This window comes from Bison bison, unplaced genomic scaffold (assembly GCF_000754665.1).
Source record: "Bison bison bison isolate TAMUID 2011002044 unplaced genomic scaffold, Bison_UMD1.0 scf7180017864119, whole genome shotgun sequence".
NCBI classification, from domain to species: domain Eukaryota; kingdom Metazoa; phylum Chordata; class Mammalia; order Artiodactyla; family Bovidae; genus Bison; species Bison bison.
Window position 1 is genome coordinate 234,913 of NW_011494691.1, and position 22,268 is coordinate 257,180.

At 46.2% G+C, this 22,268-nt stretch overlaps 1 protein-coding gene across 1 annotated transcript in view; it reads right to left on the minus strand.

The window, feature by feature from the left end:
* The window catches only part of BFSP2 (beaded filament structural protein 2, phakinin), a 77,120-nt gene that overhangs the window by 19,686 nt on the left and 35,166 nt on the right, over positions 1–22,268 (minus strand). The window contains exons 2-4 of the mRNA XM_010839569.1: positions 9,440–9,522; positions 3,049–3,205; positions 1,936–2,097 (exon numbers count right to left, since the gene is read on the minus strand). Coding sequence (XP_010837871.1) covers positions 1,936–2,097; positions 3,049–3,205; positions 9,440–9,522 — 402 coding nt within the window. The remainder of the gene's footprint in view (positions 1–1,935; positions 2,098–3,048; positions 3,206–9,439; positions 9,523–22,268) is intronic.

A 22,268-nucleotide genomic window follows, 5' to 3' on the forward strand; every position in this document is an offset into this window, starting at 1 on the left:
AGGTGGGATGGGGCAGGGGTTGAGGAGGGCTGAGAAAAGAAAGAACAGAAAAGGCCTTCCTCATTTTCTTTTGGTCGATTTGATCAACCCATGGTCCCCAACCTTGGCTATGTGTTAGAACCATCAGTGAGCTTAAAAGCCAGGAAGTCCCTCTCCTCCTTCTGATTTAATTGGTCTCTGGCCTGGGTATTTTTGAAAGTGCCCTGAAATAATTTTGCTGTGCAGTCAGGATTGAGACCCACTCAATGGTCACCAAGACTTCAGAGCAACCCTCTTGACTTCTTTCAAATTCTAATTTTTCTCACTTCCTTTCTGCTTCCCTTCCTCTTCTGCTCTTTCATCCTCTGGCTCAGAATTCTAGAGTCATGAATTGGTGGGAGATGCAGAAGGGGAGAGCACACCCTGGGCTCTCTATTTTCTGGTTAAGTCCTTCCTTATTTCTGAGGTCTAAGAAAAGATGCTTTCCCTCCACAAATATAAATCATACTATTTAAGAAAAGTTTGAGAAATATGAAAAAACAAGAAAGAAAACACACCACAACGTGAAATGGGTCCCTCGCTTAAAGACAACCACCGCTAACACTAATACCTTTACATTACAGGGTTTTTTCTTTCTGATTTTTTTTAAAAAGGGAGACCTTTTCTTTATAGCTTAATTAAGGTATAATTGTGCTTAAGTCACTCAGTCATGTCCAACTCTTTGCAACCCCATGGACTGTAGCCCACCTTGCTCCTCTGTCCACGGGGATTTGCCAGGCAGGAATACTGGAGTGGGTTGTCATGCCCTCCTCCATGGGATCTTCCCAATCCAGGGATTGAACTCAGGTGTCCCACATTGCAGGAGGATTCTTTAGCATCTGAGCCACCAGGGAAGCCCAGGAATATTGGAGTGGGTAGCCTATCCCTTCTCCAGGGGATCTTCCCGACCCAGGAATTGAACCAGGGTCTCCTGCATTGCAGGTGGATTCTTTACCAGTTGAACTACCAAGGAAGGCCTAAATTATATAATTATAAAGGTATAATTGAAGTATAATAAACTTCCTTCTGACTTTTTCTTGAGGCTTAGCTTCTTTGTTTGAATGCTTTACCCACTGTGTATAGCAGGGGTCAGCGATTACAGTCCAAAGGCCAAATCAGGCCCACTCACTTCCTGTTTCTGAAAATAAAGTGTTATTGGAACACAGCCATGCTCACTGGTGCTTTGTCCACAGCAGTTTTCACACCAGTGGCAGAGCTGAGTACTGCAACAGAGGACCTCTGGCCCGGGAAGCCTCAGTATTTACTATCTTGTTCTAGAGCAAGTTTGCTGGCCCCTGGTACGTACCATTCTCTACTCTCCTTATTACCCCCATTTTACCTTATTGCCTGAGCAGTCCCCATACTTCTGTCAATGCTTCATAAATCTAATTTCTAATAATTGCCTGATATTCTATTGCATGCTCAGGTTGTGGCTTACTCTTTCTCCTGCTGTTAAACATTTATCTGTTTTTCCTCCCTTTTCACCCTTGTAATAATAAATGCTTTTTTTCACCCTTGTAATAATAAATGCTTCATTGGGTATATATGGATGTAAACTTTATCTATATTTTCAATTATATCTTTAATGGAGTCTAGATTATTCAATTGGTAGGTATGGGCATTTTAAGACTCTCAATACATACCATCAAATCCCTTCCTCAAAGACGTCAGACTGGTTTGTGCTTCCCAAGAACTCAGGGGAGCACCCACATGCTTGCCAACATTGAGTATTAACATTTTAAACATTTTCTGCATTTAGACAGGTGAACAAAAAACTATTGCTGTAAATTGCATGTCTTTTTCTGTCTAGTGAGATTGAAATGGTTGCTTTTCTTCTTTCACATGTTGGCTGCTATTCATCTTTGCTTGGCCTCCTTCTGCAGAGGGCAGAGTGAGGGTGCTGATCTTGCCTCTCACCTTAGCTTGGAGCAAGGCTCCTGCCTGCAGCCGGTTCTTTTCAACATCTCTTTCCCAGTGAATTCTGATCGTCTCAAGGATGTCATCCAGCCCAGTGCCAATGGGAACGTTCAGTTGTTCCAGCTCAGACCCTGCCAGCTGTTTGTACAGCATTTTCACATCCTGAAAATGACAACATACACCTCAGTGAGTTCAAGAGGAGAAAGAAAAGACATGACGTTCTGGCGGCCAAAGCCCAGCTCCATAAGCGAAACTTGGCTTCTCAGTCTGCTGCTGCCAATCGTGGGGCTTCACAGAGAAAGGCAGCTTGGGCACCATATTCTCTTTTCCCTAGGATGCGTTTCTTAAGTTGGTCTTCACAATCCCAGACCCACCCAAAGCAAAACTCAAAATAAATCACAACACAGAGTAAGCAACAAAAGCAAGATGAAACTTATGAATTTCATCAAGTCAGAGTAGGCGGAAAGAAAGTTAAAGATGGCTGTGACGTTTTTAAAAAGGGGTACCTTTTAAAAAGGGTGACAAATATGGAACTAAGAACAGGAGGAAGTGGTTAGCTCAAGGTTGGACAAAAGAAGTAACTTCCCAATGTGAACATGGTAAAGTGGGTTTTCACTTTTTCAACTGCAAGCATTTTAGATCTTGGACCAGTGACAGGTGCAATGTAGTTTAGAATCAGCACAGTTCTGCAGGACACTGGACCACATCACCGTTGGGGGGCCCCTTTGGTCTTGTCACTCCGATCTGACCTAATTTTATTATAAAGTGTGACTAAGCCACAGCCTGGATCTACTCTCAGAGTTATTTCGTTTGTTCTGTCCAGTGTTGAATGAAGGTCCGAGCTAGAAACCTTGGAAGATGCTCCATTTAATTCAATGCACATTCCATCATACACTGCTGCCTCCCCATTTTTGTACCTGCCTGGTCCCTGAAGCAATTGGAGTTTGAGACTCCAGATAACCTCACCCACTATAAGAATCTGATCATATTTAATTGGTGTTTTACCCACAGCCCAGAGCAATTGACACAGAAAGGCTGTTGTCACTTATGTTGTGAAGCTCAGCCAGGCAGGTGCGGGCTTCTGGACCTGCAGACAGCCCAGTCCCCACCTACCTCTTCATAGCTCCTGGACAGAAAGCCGAGTTCTTCTTTCAGGCTTTTTATTTGACTCTCCAGATCCATTTTTGATGAATTCGCTTCATCAATGACTTTATACAGAGAGTTAATTTCCTCTTCTGCTGCCTTCCTAAATGGCTGCTCATTTTCGTACCTGTAGGTAAAAGAACCCAATCAGCAAGACTGGATAACCTCAAAGCAAAACAAGCAGATTATAAATGTGACCAACAGGCTAATTATGGGATAGTCAGGAAATGAATATTAGAATTCAGTGTTTCAGTGGGTTTGAAAGAAAGAAAAGAAAGTGAAGTCACTCAGTCATGTCTGACTCTCTGCAACCCCATGGTCTGTAGCCTACCATACTCCTCTGTCCACAGGATTTTCCAGACAAGAGTACTGGAGTGGGTTATCATTTCCTTCACCTCAGTGGGTTTGAGGACACTGTTAATGCAATTGTTACATATTGATTTATTAAAATGAAAATGATTGCAGCCAACTGCTGAAAACAGGGCACCTGGGCTAACAAAGTATGAGCCTCATGGAGCACTGGAAGCAAGGAGCTCTAGAGAAAGCTTCTCCAAGAGACCATATCCAGGTAAGGGGACCAGTACTGTCATCATTGTTCTAATTTGTCATCCTTTTAACCTGAGGATGCTTTAACAAACACTACTGAGAATCTGCTAATTACCAGGCTGTGTGTTAATAATCTCAAAATGAAGAACGTGTTCCTCTCTCCAAAGAGCCCAGGTAAAATTTCAGGACTGTGGCTGCAAACCCAGATGTCTTCAGAAGCCAAGAGGGGGATATAGACAAGTGATGAGGGCCAGGTCCGGGCCAAACTGAGAGGTGGGGATTGACGCGCCTAGGAACACACATGCTTCAGCAACAGGGGCCCTGGTGCCCATCCCCTCCCAGCACTGCAGCATCAGAAGGGGTGTGCCTTTCTCTTCTATAGCAACTGGAGACCTGGATTTATATGTGAACTATGCAATAACACAGGGCTTATCTGGCAGCTCAGATGGTAAAGAATCTGCCTGCAGGAGACCCAGGTTTGATAACTGGGTCAGGAAGATCCACTGGAGGAGGGCATGGCTACCCACTCCAGTATTCTTGCCTGGAGAATTTCATGGATAAAGGAGCTTGGTGGGCTACAGTCCATGGGGTCAAAAAGAGTCAGACACTACTGAGTGACTAACACAGACACACATACGTGCACAGACACGTGTGAAACCATCACCTCTGAGTCACTTCAATCACTGCTTTGCACAGGCCTTTTTTCCTAACAACTATCCAACATTTTTTCCAATTTCTTCCAGTGTCGCTCCTCTCTTCCACCACCATCCACTCAGTCACATTTCACATGTTACCTTCATCTATCCACAGAAGGGAGATGTCTCATACCTCTCATTCCAGAAAGCATCTTAAGGTCTTAGAATTTTAAGGAACTTTAGCATTTGACTATTGCAGTGGAAGAAAAGTTATGACCAACCTAGACAGCATATTGAAAAGCAGAGACATTACTTTGCCAACAAAGGTCCATCTAGTCAAGGCTATGGTTTTTCCAGTGGTCATGTATGGATGTGAGAGTTGGACTGTGAAGAAGGCTGAGCGCTGAAGAATTGATGCTTTTGAACTGTGGTGTTGGAGAAGACTCTTGAGAGTCCCTTGGACTGCAAGGAGATCCAACCAGTCCATTCTGAAGGAGATCAGCCCTGGGATTTCTTTGGAAGGAATGATGCTAAAGCTGAAACTCCAGCCACCTCATGCGAAGAGTTGACTCATTGGAAAAGACTCTGATGCTGGGAGGGATTGGGGGCAGGAGGAGAAGGGGACGACAGAGGATGAGATGGCTGGATGGCATCACTGACTCAATGGACGTGAGTCTGGGTGAACTCCTTGAGTTGGTGATGGACAGGGAGGCCTGGCATGCTGCGATTCATGGGGTCGCAAAGAGTCGGACACGACTGAGCGACTGAACTAAACTGAACTGAACTGATTGCAGGTGACAATCCCCTGATGGTGTTATTGATAGGTGATCATGCAGGCTCGGCTTCAAAACTTCCAGCAATGGGACCTCATTGCCCAAGGCCACCAGGCCATTTTTGAATGATTCTAACTATTGCAAATTGCCTCCTTCAAGAGCTTTAGTTTCCATTCCTGTAAGAGTCTGAATTCCATCCTCTGCAACACCTGAAGTCAGTCTAAATCCTTCACTGGCTGCCCCCAAATCCTTCACTGGCTGTCCCCAAATATTTGGAGATATTCCCTTACTCACTCTCTCATCCCGTCTCCATCCCCTCGACCCCTCCAAGACCTTTCTTCTTCAGGTTAAACATTCCCCTCCCTTCCTCCATTCTTCACGTAAATCAGTTTTCATATCCATCATTATTGAGGGCAGGGTCTATGACCCTTTCCGTTTTGTTTTCCCAGCACCAGGTTTAAGATATATTTGTGGAATGATTAGAAATACTCACTGGTCTACATCCTTCTTAAAATGTGATACAGAGAACAAAATGTAAAACTCCAGATATTGCCTGATCAGTTCACAGTCCTGTGGGAATGTCTGCCCCTTTGTTTAAACCCTTTAATTCTATTCATCACAAACCCTAAGATTTGCATTGTGAGTTTTTGTTTGTGTTTGTTTGTTTCAGTTTGACCAGCTGTATTTGCTGGACTAATCAAGGAGAACCCCTGAACATTTTTCATAAGAACTGCTTGAAACCCAGTTTTCCTGTCTTCTCTAAGTGTACCTATTATTTGAATCCCAAAATAGGAGTTCATGCTTATCCTCTTACAGTTTCATTGGCCTATTATTCCAATGTGTTGGGAGCAGAATCATGATTCTGTCAGTCTACTCTTCACCACCCCCACTGGCTTTGGATCATGGGTCATTTGGTCACATCTGCTTTCAAGCACCTTGCAGTTAAAAACAGTAAATGAGGAGACTGAGGACAGAGCCCTGTGACATACCACCAGAGACTTCCCTGAGAGCTGGACCTGTGTCTTTGGATCAGCACTCAAGGGTGGTTTCTGAAGCATTATTTCTGTGTTCTATATGTGGGATCACATTTTCTACCCAAATGTATTCTTTTCTGAAGGATTTATTCTTATTGACATTTAGTCCCTTTGGAGACAAATCCTGTCCCTCCAGCTGAAATGGAAAGCCACTCATATAATGGGGATTGTTCCCTTTTGACCCAGGTTGGAAGACTCCTTCACTGCCTCTGCAGTGTTTTGCTCACCTGTCCAGGGAGCCTGGTCCCTTCCAGCACATGATCCATTCAGCATTACTGGATGTTTTGGTTCCCTAAGGACCATTTTTTGGGAAGTCCTCTGAGGATTTGAAATATCTCCATGACATCCCCCAAGGCTGCTGTTAAACTTTTAGCCTTTTTTTTTTTTTTTTTACCACCCTTCTTTGAGTGGTGCTTCAGTTAGAACCCCTGGGTGCTCATGGCACCCAGAACCGTCTTGCCTTGACCTGCAGGCCTCCCTGACATGACGGTGTCCATGGCATCTCATCACTTCTGCTTGACTGCTCTACCATCAACTCAACTCAGCTTCCTCAAAACCAAACTCATTATCAATGCCTGAATTTTAGACAAGCTTTCCCTCCCCAATTTCCCATTTCATTCAAAGAATCACCAGTGTTCTAAATTACTCAAGTTCAAAGCCTGGGATTTACCTTTAACCTTCTCTCTTCAGGTTGTCTAAGTAGATAATTTTCAAATCCAGCCAGTTAGTTCTTCAACCCAGCCCTCAAGTCTGCCCACTACTACCATCCCAGGCCAGCCCTAAACTACACTTGCCTTCTAGTGTCTTCCCAGACTCACAGTATTTCCTGCAGAGTGACTGCACTTAACCACACTGAGTCATCTCTCTGCTCTGATGTCTTGTCACATCCTCTGGCTCCTCAATAATCTGATAAACTGACTTTCCAACCACTGTCCCAATCCAGACCCTTAACTCCCATTGTTTCCTACTCATTTGCCTGCCTCTTCTCTCTACCACTACAAAGCTTCCTTTAAAGCTCAAGTCTGGTCATGATGAGCCACTGCTCAGACCCCTTCTGAGGGTCTCCTCTGCTCTCAGATAATGTCTGAGCCCTTTGGAATGGCTGACGTGGTCCTCCAGGATCATTTGCTCTACATGCCCCAGTCTCCCAAGCTGCTTGGAATTGCAATAACACACCATGTCTTCTCATGTCCTCCCAACTTGCCACATGCTGCTTATTCTGCCTGGGAAGTCATGCGTCCTTTATTTGCCTGGTCAACTTCTACATAAGTTCAGGATCCAAATCAGGTATCACCTCTTTTGCCAACACTCCCTCATTTGGGCTCATCTCAGTGATGGCATCTATGCTCGGTGAGACCACTGTCTGCTCACTCCTCTGTCTTTGACATTAAACTGTGGGCTCATTGAGGTCAGGAACCATGCCCGATTCACTTCACTCCCAGCATCTGGCAAGGGGCCTGGGATAAGCAGACATTCAAACACATGTTGAACTCATTTATTCACTCATTCAACAAATGTTTGTTGAGCATCTGTCTCATGTTCTCTATTTTAGGAGCTGGTGATACAATGGGGTACAAAATAGATCAAATCTCTGCTTTCAGTGAGTTTACATTCTATTCTGTTGAATGGCAGGACAAAGGTATGTATGAATGTATGAATTAATGCCAAAAGGAATAAATGAATGAAAGACATTTCAGTCAGATCCTGTTTCATCACACTTAATTAAATTCCACCTTAAATTTAGTGTGAATGGTTTGCTATTTACTGGTGTTCGTCTTTAATTGTGCACTGAGCTGTCATGACTGGATGATGGATCTGCTTCCTTGTGTACCTGTAACATTGGCTACTGTGTTGGGTAAACGGCAACCCTGGCTGATTGAGAGTCTCTTTGACTCCAGAGTGCCACTAATGGAGGCCTTTTAGCAGGTAGAATAGCTTGGTGTCAGAGAAAGGAAAAGACTAGGGATCTGAGGAGATGGTGGGGATTCCCTTTTTCATCACAGTTCAGTTCAGTCCCTCAGTCATGTCCAACTCTTTTCGACCCCATGGACTGCAGCATGCCAGGCTTCCCTGTCCATCACCAACCCCCAGAGCTTGCTCAAACTCATGTCCATCAAATTGGTGATGTCATCCAACCATCTCAGCCTCTGTCATCCCCTTCTCCTTCTGCCTTCAATCTTTCCCACCATCAGGGTCTTTTCCAAGGAGTCAGTTCTTCACATCAGATGGTCAAAGTATTGGAGTTTCATCACAATACCCTTCTCATTCCTTAAGATAAGAATGACTGTGGGATCACGGTCTTCCCTACAGTCTCCCAACTATATGCCTTTCTTCTTCATCTTTGACAGTTTAGGGAATAACAAGCCCATGACTCACCCATTTGCTCAACTCCCAGGACACCTTCCCCACAAAATAGTCTCAAAATCACTGTGCTCATCCATAAAAGGGCATCTTCATTTTGCTTTTCCATTAGGCCAGTGTTTTGCAAAACTCACTCTCCTTCAGGATTTTGCCCTAAATGTTTATCTCCTTTATCATTATTTACTTTTTATTGTTCCTCAAATTTGTCTACTTAAAGAGCAAACATTAAATCAACAAACTTTAAAAGCTCTTTATATTAAATAAATTTTAAATTGATACTATAAATGGTAGTACTATAGTGGAAAGACAGTTTCATGGGCCCTAAACAGAAGGTAACATAAAGATCAATGAGCACTAAAAACAAAATGTTAATCTTCATACCACTTAAAATGATATTCATCAGCCACATTTTAGGAAATACTGTATTAGACTCCAAAGAGGTGGTTCTCAAGGCTGGATGGACATCAAGAAAGGCTGGGGAACTTTAAAGATACAGAGGCCTGGCCCCATCCCTGGGACTCTGTTTAATTAGCCTGTGGGGCTTGTGTACTGGCACTTTCAAGTGTCCAGGTAATTCTCATATGCAGCTGGAATTGAGAAGCATAGATCCAAACCAGTAGTTCTCACAGTGTGTTCCCAGGACCAGAGTATCAGCATCATTGGGACCTTGTTAGAAATGTGAATTTTAGGTACCACCTACTGAATCAGAAATTCTGAGTGTGGGCACAGCCATCTGTGTGTTCTATCAGCCTCTCAGGTGATTCTAATGTACAATGAGTTTTGAGAACCCTGCTCTGAACCAAGTGACACTCGTGAAATCTCTGAGGTCTTAGACCTATTTGTGTCTACAAGGAGCGCTTGAGCAGGGTGGTCTTGGCTCTGGATTCTCCCAGGACCACTGTTATTCCACCCAGCCTTCTGTGACACTGAGGTGCCTGCTGCAGACACATTACCCAAGTGGCCCAGGAGTCCTGGGTGTGGAGGGACAGTCCCCTCTGCTGCAGAATGTTACCTCTCCTTAAAGTCGTCCGCGCCCGCCTGGATATTCTCTGTCTGGAGCATGAGCCGTGCATTTTCCAGGACCGCCTCGCCCACCTAGAACGACCACACACCAAAGGACAAGGTCACTGTCACGTCTTCCCACTTCCCACTGGGCCCTCATGCTGGGCACAGAGGCTTTGGGGCACTGCGAGAACTTTTCTCACGCCAAGTATTTTTAGAATTCAAGTGTCCCTCTTTAAGAGAGGAGGAGATAGACACTAAAGTATAAAATCTGGATGTATTTTAAGGGCTTTTAGGGTTGGATTTTGGAGCAAAAAGATTACTTAAGGCAGACTTGTCCATAGCCTCTTTCACAACGATGAGCTTTTGGCTCTCCAGAGAAATTTCTGGCTCCTTAAACAAAGTTTCACTGGTTCAGCCTAGTGTCTCTTAACATTTTCTGGTCATGGACGTCTTGAGAAGCTGATAAACTCTCCAGACCAGTGCTGTCCAACAGAATTTTCTGTGATGATGGAACTGTCGTATACTGCGCGGGCCAACAAGTGGCCCCACGTGGCTATGGAACACTCAAAATGTGGTAAAGGCAACTGCAGAGGGGGAGCATTCAATTTTATTTAAGGTTAACTATTTACATTTAAATTTATGCTGGACAGCACTAGAATTCTGTCCACTCTGAAAACATACATGTGAACATAAACACTGCACATACAGTTCAGAGGTTTCATGGAGAAGAATGGTTTTCCACACTTGGACCATAACACCTCTCAAGATCCCCATAGGTGGGAATTAGGGGGGATGGTCCTCTTTTTAACCTGAGAAGCTTCTTTTAAAAAACATATATATTTTTTACATATTGACTTCTATATAATCTTCAGTTTGGGCTGGGGGACAAACTAACTGGTATTTTATTTTTTTAATATAAATTTATTTATTTTAATTAGAGGCTAATTACTTTACAATATTGTATTGGTTTTGCCATACATCAACATGAATCCGCTACGGGTGTACACATGTTAAGAAGGAGGCAAGAGGCTCTCTTGGTGACTCAGTGGTAAAGAATCTGCCTGCCAGTTCAGGAGACACAGGTTTGATTCCTAAGTCAGGAAGATCCACATGTCCCGGAGCAATTAAGCCCATGTGCCACAATTACTGAGCCCATGCTCTACAGCAAGGGAGCTGCAATTACTGAAATCTGTATGCCCTAGAGCCCCGTGCTCTGAAACAAGAACGCCCTCACAATGAGAAGCCTGTACACTGCAATAGAGAAGCCCCTGCTTGCCACAACTAGAGAAAAGCTCACACAGCAATGAAGACCCAGCACAGCCAAAAAAATAAATAAATAATAAAATTTTTTAAAAATGGAAGCAAACCTGAGAAAACTTTCTGGAGTGATGAAGATGTTCCAGGGACTTCTCTGATGGCCCAGCGGTAAAGAACCCACCTGCCAATGCAGGGGACGTGAGTTTGATCCCTGATCCGGGAAGACTCCGCACGTTACGGAACAACTAAGCCCGTGCACCACGACTACTGAGCCTGCACTTTGCAGAGCCCACATGTCACAACTACTGAGCCTGTGTGCTACAAATACCAAAGCCAGAGTGTCTAGAGCCTGTGCTCCACAACAAGAGGAGCCACTACAGCGAGAAGCCCTTGCACTGCAGTGAGCAGTAGCCCCCACTCGCCACAACTAGAGAAAGCCTGCGCAAAGCATCAAAGACCCAGCGTAGCCAAAAATAAGTAAATAAAATGTAAAGAAACCAGAAGTCCCATATCTGGATCTGATGATTACACAGATATATAGTAAGTAAAGGGACTTCCCTGGTGGCTCAGATGGTAAAGAACCTGCCTGCAATGCAGGAGACCTGAGTTTGATCCGAGGGTTGGGAAGATACCCTGGAGAAGGGAATGGCTACCCACTCCAGTATTCTTAACTAGAATACTAGTGTTCTTGACTTCATGGAGTCATGAAGAGTTGTGTCTGAACACAACTGAGTGATTAACACACATAATAGGTAAAGATTTGTTAAGTTGTACCTAACAGATTTGTGTATTTTATTATATGTAAGTTATGTTTTCGGCTTCCCTGGTGGCTTAGATAGTAAAGAATCTGCCTGCAATGCAGGAGACATGGGTTCAATCCCTGGGTTGGGAAGATCCCCTGGAGGAGGGCATGACAACCCATTCCAGTATTCTTGCCTGGAGAATCCCACGGACAGAGGAGCCTGGAGGGATACAGTCCATGGGGTCACAAAGAGTTGGACATGGCTGAGCGACTAAGCACGGCACAAGTTATCTTTAATAAAAATATGTAAAATTGAAAAAATAAAATGATGCAAACGACTGTTTTAAGCTCTTATCAGTCCTTTGCTCTTAAAAATTAATGAGTTGCAATTAATGAGTTCTTTGCTGACTTGGTGGAGGACTTCCAGCACCAGAGGTCAGAGACTAGAGTGAGATGAGAAAGAATGGGGAGAAGGAGACCCCAGGTTCCTTCTCCCCTGTGTGTGTCAGGGTGGGGCTGGAGCAGCGAGAAGATGAGGTTGCTGTTGGGAAAATCAATGGAGTGGACAAACCACACAGGACGGCCCTACTGGATCAGAAGAGCACCATTCTTTCCACCTGGAGCTGGGACTTGGTCCACACTGTGTTTCCTGTTTCCCCAGCAAAGTCTCATCTCATCGTGCTGAAGTGGCCCTCCCCAGGTCAGCCCCTTGTTCATTGCTGTGTCCCTAAGCTCTGGCTTGTGGTGGCCATTCCATCAACATCTGGAGAAGCACCAGGGTTGGTCAGGAAGGGGTGAGGGGAAAGCATGGGTAAAGGTTTTATTGTGGTTTTCATGGGAAGAAATGGGCATGGCAAGGTAAGCAGCTGGGACTGGCTGGTTTAAATAATTTCAGTGGTCTCTATGCTATAGTGGTGGTCCCCAGTTTTCTGGTACCTAGCCCTGGGTGGTCGGAGCAGAGGAATATTGCCTCCTGGAAGGTGCGAGCCAGCAATGGGAATCAGGTTGGGGTACTGACTCAGAAAGGGCTGATTTGCATCTCAAAGGCATTGTCCCAGGTAAGTGGTTACTATCTCTAGGATTTGCTAGCCCCGTGAAAGCGCAGTCTGTGCCTGTTAATGAGGCCCCAGATGTCAGAGCATCAAGAATACAGACAATAAGAAGACATAATTATGTTGTTGAATATAGTTCATTCAAGGGCTCTGGCTAAGTGAGGCCTCTGAGCACTATCTCTGGCAGCTCTGACCCAGCCCTCTCTTCGTCCTCTTCACACACTGCCACTCCCACATCAGGAGCCCCTTTCCTTGTCTCTGGGTGCTCAGTGATGCCACCTTGCAGATGATGAATTTGAAGCTCAGGGCACTCACTCTGCTCATTTTCTCACAATTGTACCCCTGGCAAATATTACACCCTGGTATGGGACCTCGAGGCATAGAAGGTGTCCAGATTGTGGGCTCAGAAGCCCTGATACAGAGAAGATGGCTTCAGAAGTGCTCTAAACTATATGGCCATGTGGGGCCGATGTGGGCAGAACAGGCTGTAGCTTGTACCATCTGGAAGACCACCTTTAAGACAAGGAATAAAACAATGACTACTGCAGGACTTCCCTGGTGGTCCAGTGGTTAAGCATCCACCTGCCAATGCAAGGGACACTTGTTCGATCCCTGGTCTGGGAAAATCCTACGTGCTGTAGGGAAACTGGGCCTGTGCACCACAACTGCTGAAGCCCACATGCTCTAGGGCGGATGTGCAACTACTGAAGCCCTTGGGCAGCAAGGGAGACCCAGTGCAGCCATAAATAAATAAGTATATATATATATAAAGACTAAGGTGGGGCGAGCCAGTGAGGGAGCTCCAGGTTTAAACTATTCTCTTGGGTACAGCTCCATTTTGTGTCTGCTTTTAAAACTGGGGACCGAGGGGTTGGACAGAAAAAGTTAAAAACAAAACCCAGCCCTGGGGCATGAGTGGCAGTATGTGTGTACCATGTTCAGAGGCACACAAATCTGGAAAAGCAGAAAGATGCTTGGGGATGCAGTCACCTATGTCTGGTTGTCCAGAATAAACACACTAGTGCTTACATGTGCTGCGTTACAGCTGGGGTGTGGCTTGTGGGAATCAGTGACATCTACCCGGTGGACTGCAGACTCTAAGTAGGACACTGCCAGGAGCCCCGGCGCAGGAGTCGGTAGAAGATGCCGGCTGATGGGAGGCAAGGCTGGGACCCTGCCCTTGCTTCTCCTCCTCACCCCGGATGAGGACTGGAGGCGGCCTGGGACCGTTTGGACGCTGCCCAGCAGATGAAGTGGTTCTGTCTGAGGAGGCTGGGCAGCGCTGGGCTCCTGGAAGCTGGGGACCTTCCTGCTTTCACTGTTGTTTAGTAACAACAAGGGGTTTATTCGAGCCTCAGGCAGAGGCTAATTATAGGTCCCAACTTGCCAAAGCACAATTGGCTGGCGGTACTACCCCATGTCCACAGATGGGATCCTAAAATAGACCTCCAGCCAGGGCTGAGCCATGGAAAGCCTTCCTCTGTCCTCCTGTGGTCCCTCAGCCCCGCAGAGGCCACGGCCTCTGGATGTCAGTGGTGGCTCAGCGCCCGCAGCCAGGAAAGGGCCGGGAGGCCGGTCCAGGGCTGGGACTCAGATGAGGTTTAGCACAGGCTGAGGACTGGGATTGTGGCCGAGGCCAAAAGTAAGCACAGAGCCTGCAGTGGAACAGGGACCATCTTTGTCTCTATATCTGGGAAAACCATCTTCTCTGGGGCTGAGGACAGAAAAGGAAGAGGAAGGGAAGTCGGACTTACTGCCCATCCACACGTGTGCTGCCCGCCCCCTGTGCTGGCGCTGGCTTGGACTGGCTTGTACTGGCTTGCCAGGGCAGACTGTTAACTATTTCAGGAGTTTTGTGAGCTGGTTGTTAAACATAGCCATCACGAAAATTTTAATTATGTGAACTTACAATTACATATGCTGTGTTGTGCTTAGTCACTCAGTCATGTCCAACTCTTTGAAACCCCATGGACTGTAGCCCCCCAGCTTCTCTGCCATGGGGATTCTCCAGGCAAGAATACTGGAGTGGATTGCCATGCCCTCCTCTAGGGGATCTTCCCCACCCAGGGGTTGAATCCAGGTCTCCTGCATTGCAGGCAGATTCTTTACCATCTAGGCCACCAGGGAAGCCCTGCAATTACATAAATTATATTAAAAGCAAAAGTAATAAATACTCAGAATAAAAAAGTAATGAATACTCATCAGTTCCAAATTGTTTTACTATATTTGACTGTCATCTCTGCTTTTGAGGTTATTTGTTTCTATTATATCTATAGTGATGTGTGGACAGGGAACATTGCTTGCCATTCCAGTAAACAAAGAATGTTGCCTGCCATTCTATTAATAGTTCTAAAAAGACCAAGCCATTAGCCACTGCAGCTGCCCCCTACCCCCATGGTGCACCCTAAGAACCTAGGATGGAGGAAAATAGGAAGCATTCTGTGCTTTGGATACTGGCCTTAGATAGTTAAGATGCATATTGAAGGAATAATTTCAATGAGCTCAGACTCTTCATCTCCCTTTATATATAAAAGCACTGAAATCATCAGCTTGAGATGTCAGTTTCTTATGATTAGCAGTAATCTTTTGATGTTTGTTTTCTAGCATAAAGCTCCTATATCCTGCAGCTTACCCTACCTCTTCCAAGCAGTTCCTCAGAGCTATCCGAGAGGCAGTCTTCTGGGCTCTAGTCCTCAGTAGGACCCCAAATAAAACTTAATTCTCAACTCTTAGGTTGTGCATTTTTCTTTAATAGACAGGTGAAACTGTGTACCACTGTCCTGCATGCATCTCTTCCCAGCTATGCATCTGTGTGGGTAGCTTGATGTCACTGGGTGAGAGTAGCTCCACTAGGGAGACTGGCAAATATTGTACCACAGAACCTTTTATCCATGGAGAGCCAGCTGTTAAACAGATCTCAGCTTACCAACAGTACCCCATCTCCCACTTAGTACTTACATCCACAACTTCACTAAATGCTCATGCCCTCCTCCAATCCCCCCTATACTGATATCAATACACCCATTTTACGGATGAGGATGCTAAGGCATATGTTAATTGCCTTAGCAATTAACCTTAGCAATGCCACAGCAGGAATGTGGCAGAGCCAGAAGGCTAAGCCAGGTTAATGTGACTTGAAAGTGTGCAAATCTTTGTCATCAGTTTTGGAAACCAAAAGACACATCAGAATCAAGAGAGACTGTGTTGTGGAGGACTGTTTTCTGTCTTTGCTGTAACACAGAAGAGTCAGGATTCCCGGTTCCTATTTGGACTCCATCATGAAGACAAAGAGACATCTTCCCTACTGTGTGTGAGAATGCTAACCATCAGCCCAAGCCATCTCCCACTTTAAGTCCCCGAGCTTTCATTTCTGAGCTCTGTAAGCTGGGAAGAGCTGAGGCAGATCTGTGGTCCGACTCTGAAGGATCAGAGGGCTCGTGCGGCTGCATGCTTTGCTGTCAGGCCCTAGACAGCAGAGGTCATTTGTATTTAAGACTGCAAGAGGCATGTGTTAGCTATCTGGATTTATGGCTAGAGTGGATGCAAATTGACCTCACTTCTCCAATCACCTTTTTTTTCTGGGGAGAAGGCAATAAAAATACCACACACTAAGATGTGCAGTCCCTGACTGATGCTGGGAATGCAAACATGCTTATTCATGACCCTGGGGCCACACCCGTGCACTTTTCTAGTAGGAGAAAAGTATAACATAAACTGATGTAACAGTTGCTCTCAAGGACAGACTTAAGGGAGGGCAGGCTGGCAGCTTGTCCCCAGGTATGCTGGAGACACCAGCAGGTGACATCCTTCTCTCTGTCCCACTGGCCAGAGCTGCCCAGAGCTGCCCCTACCATCAAGGCCATGTAACTTAATACCACTTCTGTTAAAAAGAAACACCGTCATAGCAGCAATAGGACAAATTGCTATGTGAGATTAGCTGGTTTTGAGGGATTAGGACCCATTGGTTTTGCTAGAAGCAAAAACAAAAGTCACCTGCAAAGCCTAAAATGCTGTGGATGAGAGTAGCTGGGGTTGACTAGCAGGGAAATGGCAGTCAGAGATCCAGGTGGGCAGGGGTGTGTTCTGTGGGGGGTGGTACTGGTGGGAGGGGCTGCCCACTGGCTGTGTGAGTTCAAGCTGCTCCGGGGGTGGCCTGCAGTTGTCTCATCTGACATCCCTGGACCTATCTTCATCCGTGCCTCCACGTGGAGGCTTCCTTAGCGGACTTTCCCCCAGTGGTTCTCAAAGTGTGGTTGGTCCCTCTGGACCAGCAGGATCAGCATCACCTGAAACTTGAGAGAATGCAAATTCTCAGACCCTACCTCCCACGTCTGAGTCAGAATCTCTGGAGTGGGTCCTAATGATCTCTGTTTTAACCAGCTTTCCAGGGGATTACAATGCACGTTGGACTTTAAGAGCCTCTGCTTTGCACAGACCTGCCTCCAGTCCTTCTCAGGCTGCCCCCAAGCTGCTCCTGGCCCTCCTTGCTTCCTGGCCCACACTGTGGTCTCTGCCTAGAACACTTGGTCTTCTATCCCGAACCTGGCCACCTGAGAAAGTCTTCCCCACTTTAGCGCTCATCTTGAACATGGCTTTGTCTATGAAGCTGCTTTATTCACTCACTCATTCCTGCCTCCATGTCTCCAGCAGGTGATGATGATTTCCTCTGTGCTGGCTATGAGCTGGTTTTGGGGAATTAGCAGGTATGGTAGGAGACATGGTTAGAAAGGCAGGCAGAGGACAGACCTCAGGGTCAAGGTCTTGGGAAGAGTGGAAAGGAGATGGCCTCTGCTGGGAAGTCACTGGAAGCTTGTGAACAGGCACAGGGGTGACCCCCATGGTAAGTGGACCCCTCTGACTCCTGCAGGAAGGAAGCTGTAGGACACTGGGGGCCATGCCGAGGGCCCAGCTGAAGGGCTTCTGCATTCACCCAGGAGAGGTGATGGTGCTTTGACTAGGGAGGAGGTGGGGATGGAGCAGTTTCAGGGGACATGAGAGAGCGGAATTAAGGACGAACCCTAGGCTTTCAGGTGGAGCCACTGGGGGCTTCCCTGGTGGCTCAGACAGTAAAGAATCTGCCTGCAATGTAGGAGACCCAGGCTCAATTCCTGTGTCAGGAAGATCCCCCTGGGGAAGGGAATGGCTACCCACTCCAGTATTCTTGCCTGGAGAATTCCATGGACAGAGGAGCCTGGCAGGCTACAGTCCATGGGATCATAAAGAGTTGGACATGACTGAGCGACTAACAAAAAACAAACAAACAAAAAAACAAACTGGCCCTTGATGCCTCCCTTCCTTCCTCCTTGGGTTATCCTACATCTAAGTCAATCCCCTTCCCCACCTCTCTGGTGACCACATCTGCAACTCTCCACACAGTGTAAATGGTGTGTAGGCAATGAACATGTTGGCCTATTCTTGACCCCAGCTCCTCCCTCACCAGTTTGGGCCAGTTGCTGGGATAAGTTATCTAAGATTCAGTTTCCTCATCCATTAAATGTGGATAATGCCATGCTCTGCCTCCTGGGGTAGCTGTGAGAATCACGTGAGCTGATGCATGTGAAGCAGGGCAGGTGAGGGATTTGACTATCACTGTGTTTCAAAAAGGGCAAGGATGAGCAGCATTTTCAAAAGGGTTTATTGTTTTGGCTCAAGGGTATAATGAATGCTTTATTCGGAGTTAATGATATTGACATCCCAGCAGACAGAGCTGCAGAAGGGGAGGAAGTGGGTAAGACTGGGCTCTGGGAAATGAGACTCAGCTGGTACACTGGCAGATGTAAGAACCCTGGAAACACTTCTCACATTTGTTTGACTTTCAAGTTTAGAATAAATGCTCACCTGTCTCCTGAGAAACCTGTATGTGGGTCAAGAAGCAACAGTTAGAACCGGACATGGAACAACTGACTAGTTCAAAATTGGGAAAGGAGTATGACGAGGCTGTATATTGTCACCCTGCTTATTTAACTTCTATGCAGAGTAGATCATGTGAAATGTCAGGGTTGGTCACAAGCTGGAATCAAGATTGCTGGGAGAAATATCAACAACCTCGGATATGCAGATAATACCACTCTAAAGGCAGAAAGTGAAGAGGAACTAAAGAGCCCCTTGATGAGGGTGAAAGAGGAGAGTGAAAAAGCTGACTTGTAAGTCAACATTAAAAAACTCAGATCATGGCATCCAGTCCCACCACTTCATGGCAAATAGCTGGGGGAAAAGTGGAAGCAGTTACGTATTTTATTTTCTTGGGCTCCAAAATCACTGTGTATAGTGACTGCAGCCATAAAATTAAAAGACCTTGCTCCTTGGAAGGAAAGCTATGACAAACCTAGACAGCGTTATTAAAAAGCAGAGACATCACTTTGCTGACAAAGGTCTACAGAGTCAGAGCTATGGTTTTTGTAGTAGTCATGTATGGATGTGAGTTGGCTGAGAGCCTAAGAATTGATGCTTTCAAAGTGTGGTGCTGGAGAAGACTCTTGAGAGTCCCTTAGACAGCAAGGAGATCAAACCAGTTGACACTAAAGGAAACCAACCCTGAATATTCATTGGAAGGAGTGATGCTGAAGCTGAAACTCCAATATTTTGGCCACCTGCTGTGAAGAGCTGACTCGCTGGAAAAGAACCTGATTCCGGGAAAGACTGAAGACAAAAGGAGAAGGGGACGACAGAGGATGAGATGGTTAGATGGCATTACTGACTCAGTGGACATGAATTCGAACAAATTCTGTGAGATAATGGGGGACAGAGGAGCCTGTTGTGCTCCAGTCCATGGGATCATGAGTCAGACAAGACCTAGTGACTGAACAACAGCAACAATGACTTGTTTTCAGCAATAAATGAACAAGAAATCATCATGTGTCCCTACACCCAACTCTTACTGCAATTTCATCAAGATGGCGAAGGCCACCATATCTCCAAGCCAAACAGATGCATCTCTGTGCTCATCCTGACCTGCCTATTGCGTTTGTCACAAGACATGCTTTCCTCTCTTGGCTCCCATGAGCCACTCTCCCCCACTCTTCCTTCTACTTTTTGGCCAGCTTTTGACTTTTTCCTTTGTGAAATCTTTCTCTCTTCTCTGACCTCTAAATGCTAGAGTTTCTCAGGATTGGGTCTTTGGGTTTGTTCTTTATAGTCATAAGTGATCTGATTCATTTGCATGGATTGAAATGTATATGCGACGACTTCTGTATTTTTGTCTCTAGCCCAGAACGTTCCTTTCTATTCCAGGCTTGTGTACCATTCTCCCCTTGACATCTTCTCCACTTAACAAACTTAACTTGACTAAAACGGAATTTCTTTTCCCTCAAATACCGCCCCCCCACTTCTCCATGCCAGTAAACAGTACCAACACCTACCCAAAGACCAGAGTCTTGACATCACATTTTCTCTCATCTGCCACATCTAATCCAACACCAAGGTTAGTCAGCTTTACGCCCACTCCTGCCCCAGTGTACCTCAAATCCATCTGCATCTCACATTTCCACCCGCACCCTGGTGTACATCCCGTCATGCTGTCTGACCCCAAGACACCATCCTCCTAATCCATGTGTCCTCCTCTCCTTGAGTCCGTGCTGCATCCTGCTTCCAGGGAGATTTTCTTCAACCCTTCACATCAGATCATGTTGCTGTGATTAAATAAAAACTCTTCTGCAGTGTTTCTTTTGGTTAGAATAAAACCCAAACTCCTGACAGCAGCCCTCAAGGCCCTGCAGGTGTGACGGTCTTCCCACTGCTCACAGGTTAAAGCTTGTGGGCCATGCGGGCCTCCCTCCTGCCTTGAGTCCTTGGTGGGCAGTGACTCCTCAGCCTGGACTGCTCTCTCCTCTTTGTGTGGGTGGCTCCATTCTCGTGATCTCCTCTCCTAAGGCAGGATCTTCTTCCACTCTTCCTCTCTCTGCCTTGTTCCCTTTCTTTGAAACACTTATCCCAGCTATATGTGCTTAGTTCCTCAGTCATGTCCGGCTCCTTGTGACCCCATTAACCACAGCCCACTAGGCTCCTCTGTCCATGGGAATTCTCCAGGAGAATACTGGAGTGGGTTGCCATGCCCTCCTCCAGGGGATCTTCCCAACTCAGGGATTGAACCCAAGTCTCCTGCACTGCAGACAGATGCTTTACTGTCTGAGCCACCAGGGAGGCCCATGAATGCTGGAGTGGGTAGCCTATCCCTTCTCCAGGAGATCTTCCCAACCTCGGAATTGAACTGGGGTCTCCTGCATTGCAGCGAATTCTGTACCACCTGAGCTACCAGAGGAGCCCATCACAGCTTATAATTATTACCAATTTTTGTTTCTTGATTTACTTGCTGCCAGAGTATAAACTCATTGAGGTCAGGCTTTTCTGCTTTTCTGTTCTGCTGTTGTTCCATCCCCAGCACAGTGTGTGGTACAGGATGAGATGGATACATGGGCCCAGAAATGGTGCTGCTTCTTCAGGGACAACCAGACAGGGGAGCCCCTAAAGGCACAGCCAGTGTTGTACCTACTTCCAACCTGAGAATCACCTTCGGCCCCTCCCCTCAGTCCCAAATCAAACATAACAGTTCCCTACATTGACATGCGTCACTCCATTCCCATCCCTCATCCAGCTTGGTTTGAGTCCTAATCATCTCTTTTCTAGTTCAACCTGCTAGTTGTTACCTGTAGATGGAAAATATGAAGCCCACGGAATGAGTTAAGGTAGCACCCGCAGGTGGAGTCAGGGGACATGTCATCAGGTAGTGAAGAAAGTCACCTCCCGGACAGCTCATCTCAAGCATAGTCACAGCCACTGGGCATCCAGGGAGAATCAGGGACACTGAAGGCTAATTTCGGTCTTTCTGGGGAAGTTGAGGTTGGGGAAACCCTCCTGAGTCCGTACTGCATATGAGTTTTGACCTCATCATTACACTGCAGTCCATCTGAGAGAAGAAGTCTTAGTAGGAGAGGTCGGAGGAGTGTGGAGCAAGAGGCTGGTGTGGGTGCTGGTGTTCACAGTGCTGGGCAATCAGGAGGTCCTAGTCCCTAGAGGCTGCCCTCTGTCATGGGAGGACAGAATTCCCTTGTCTTCACCCTCCCTGGAGGCCTCCTTCATTCCACAGCCCCCAACATCCTGCCTCAGTTACCTTGGACTTGCTTTGAACAAAGAGTTTAACCGCCACAGTATGGCAGATGTAATCCTGGCTATACATGTCAGAAGGGTTTCTTTGTCATGAGCTGGCCCTAATTTCTACAGATGCCCTAATAAAATCAGAGTTTTGAGCACAAGCATTTCAAGATATGGTGACTCTGGGAGGCTCTGTTTGGGCAGCCAGCTGGTCTCCCTCTGGGACTTCTCTCTGCGTCTCTCCACTTTCTACATTTGAAACAAATGCTTTCCAACTTCCCATTTCCCTTTCTGCTGGCATGAACTTACTAAGAGCAAATTTGAATTTATTCAGGGGTGTGCTCTTATTTAAACCCTGACAACTTGACCCTGCTCTTCACTCTGGCTTTCTTTCTCCTCTCCCCAGCTGTGGGCTGAACTATTTTCCTGAACAGATGAAGGCCTTTCCAGGTTCCAGCCCTTGACTCAGATTGCTACCTCTGCATGCCATGACCAAACCCGGCCACCCAGCCTCCCAGTGGGGAAACTGAGGCCCAGAGAGTACAGGAACTTGCCTACAGGACTAGGCATCCAAGCTGAATTTAATCCTCATATGTCTGACTCATAGCTCGTTGCCCGTTTTTCTTTTTAAAAAATTTTTTATTATGGAAAATTTCAACTACATAAAATTACATATAAAGGTAGAAAGAGACATATCT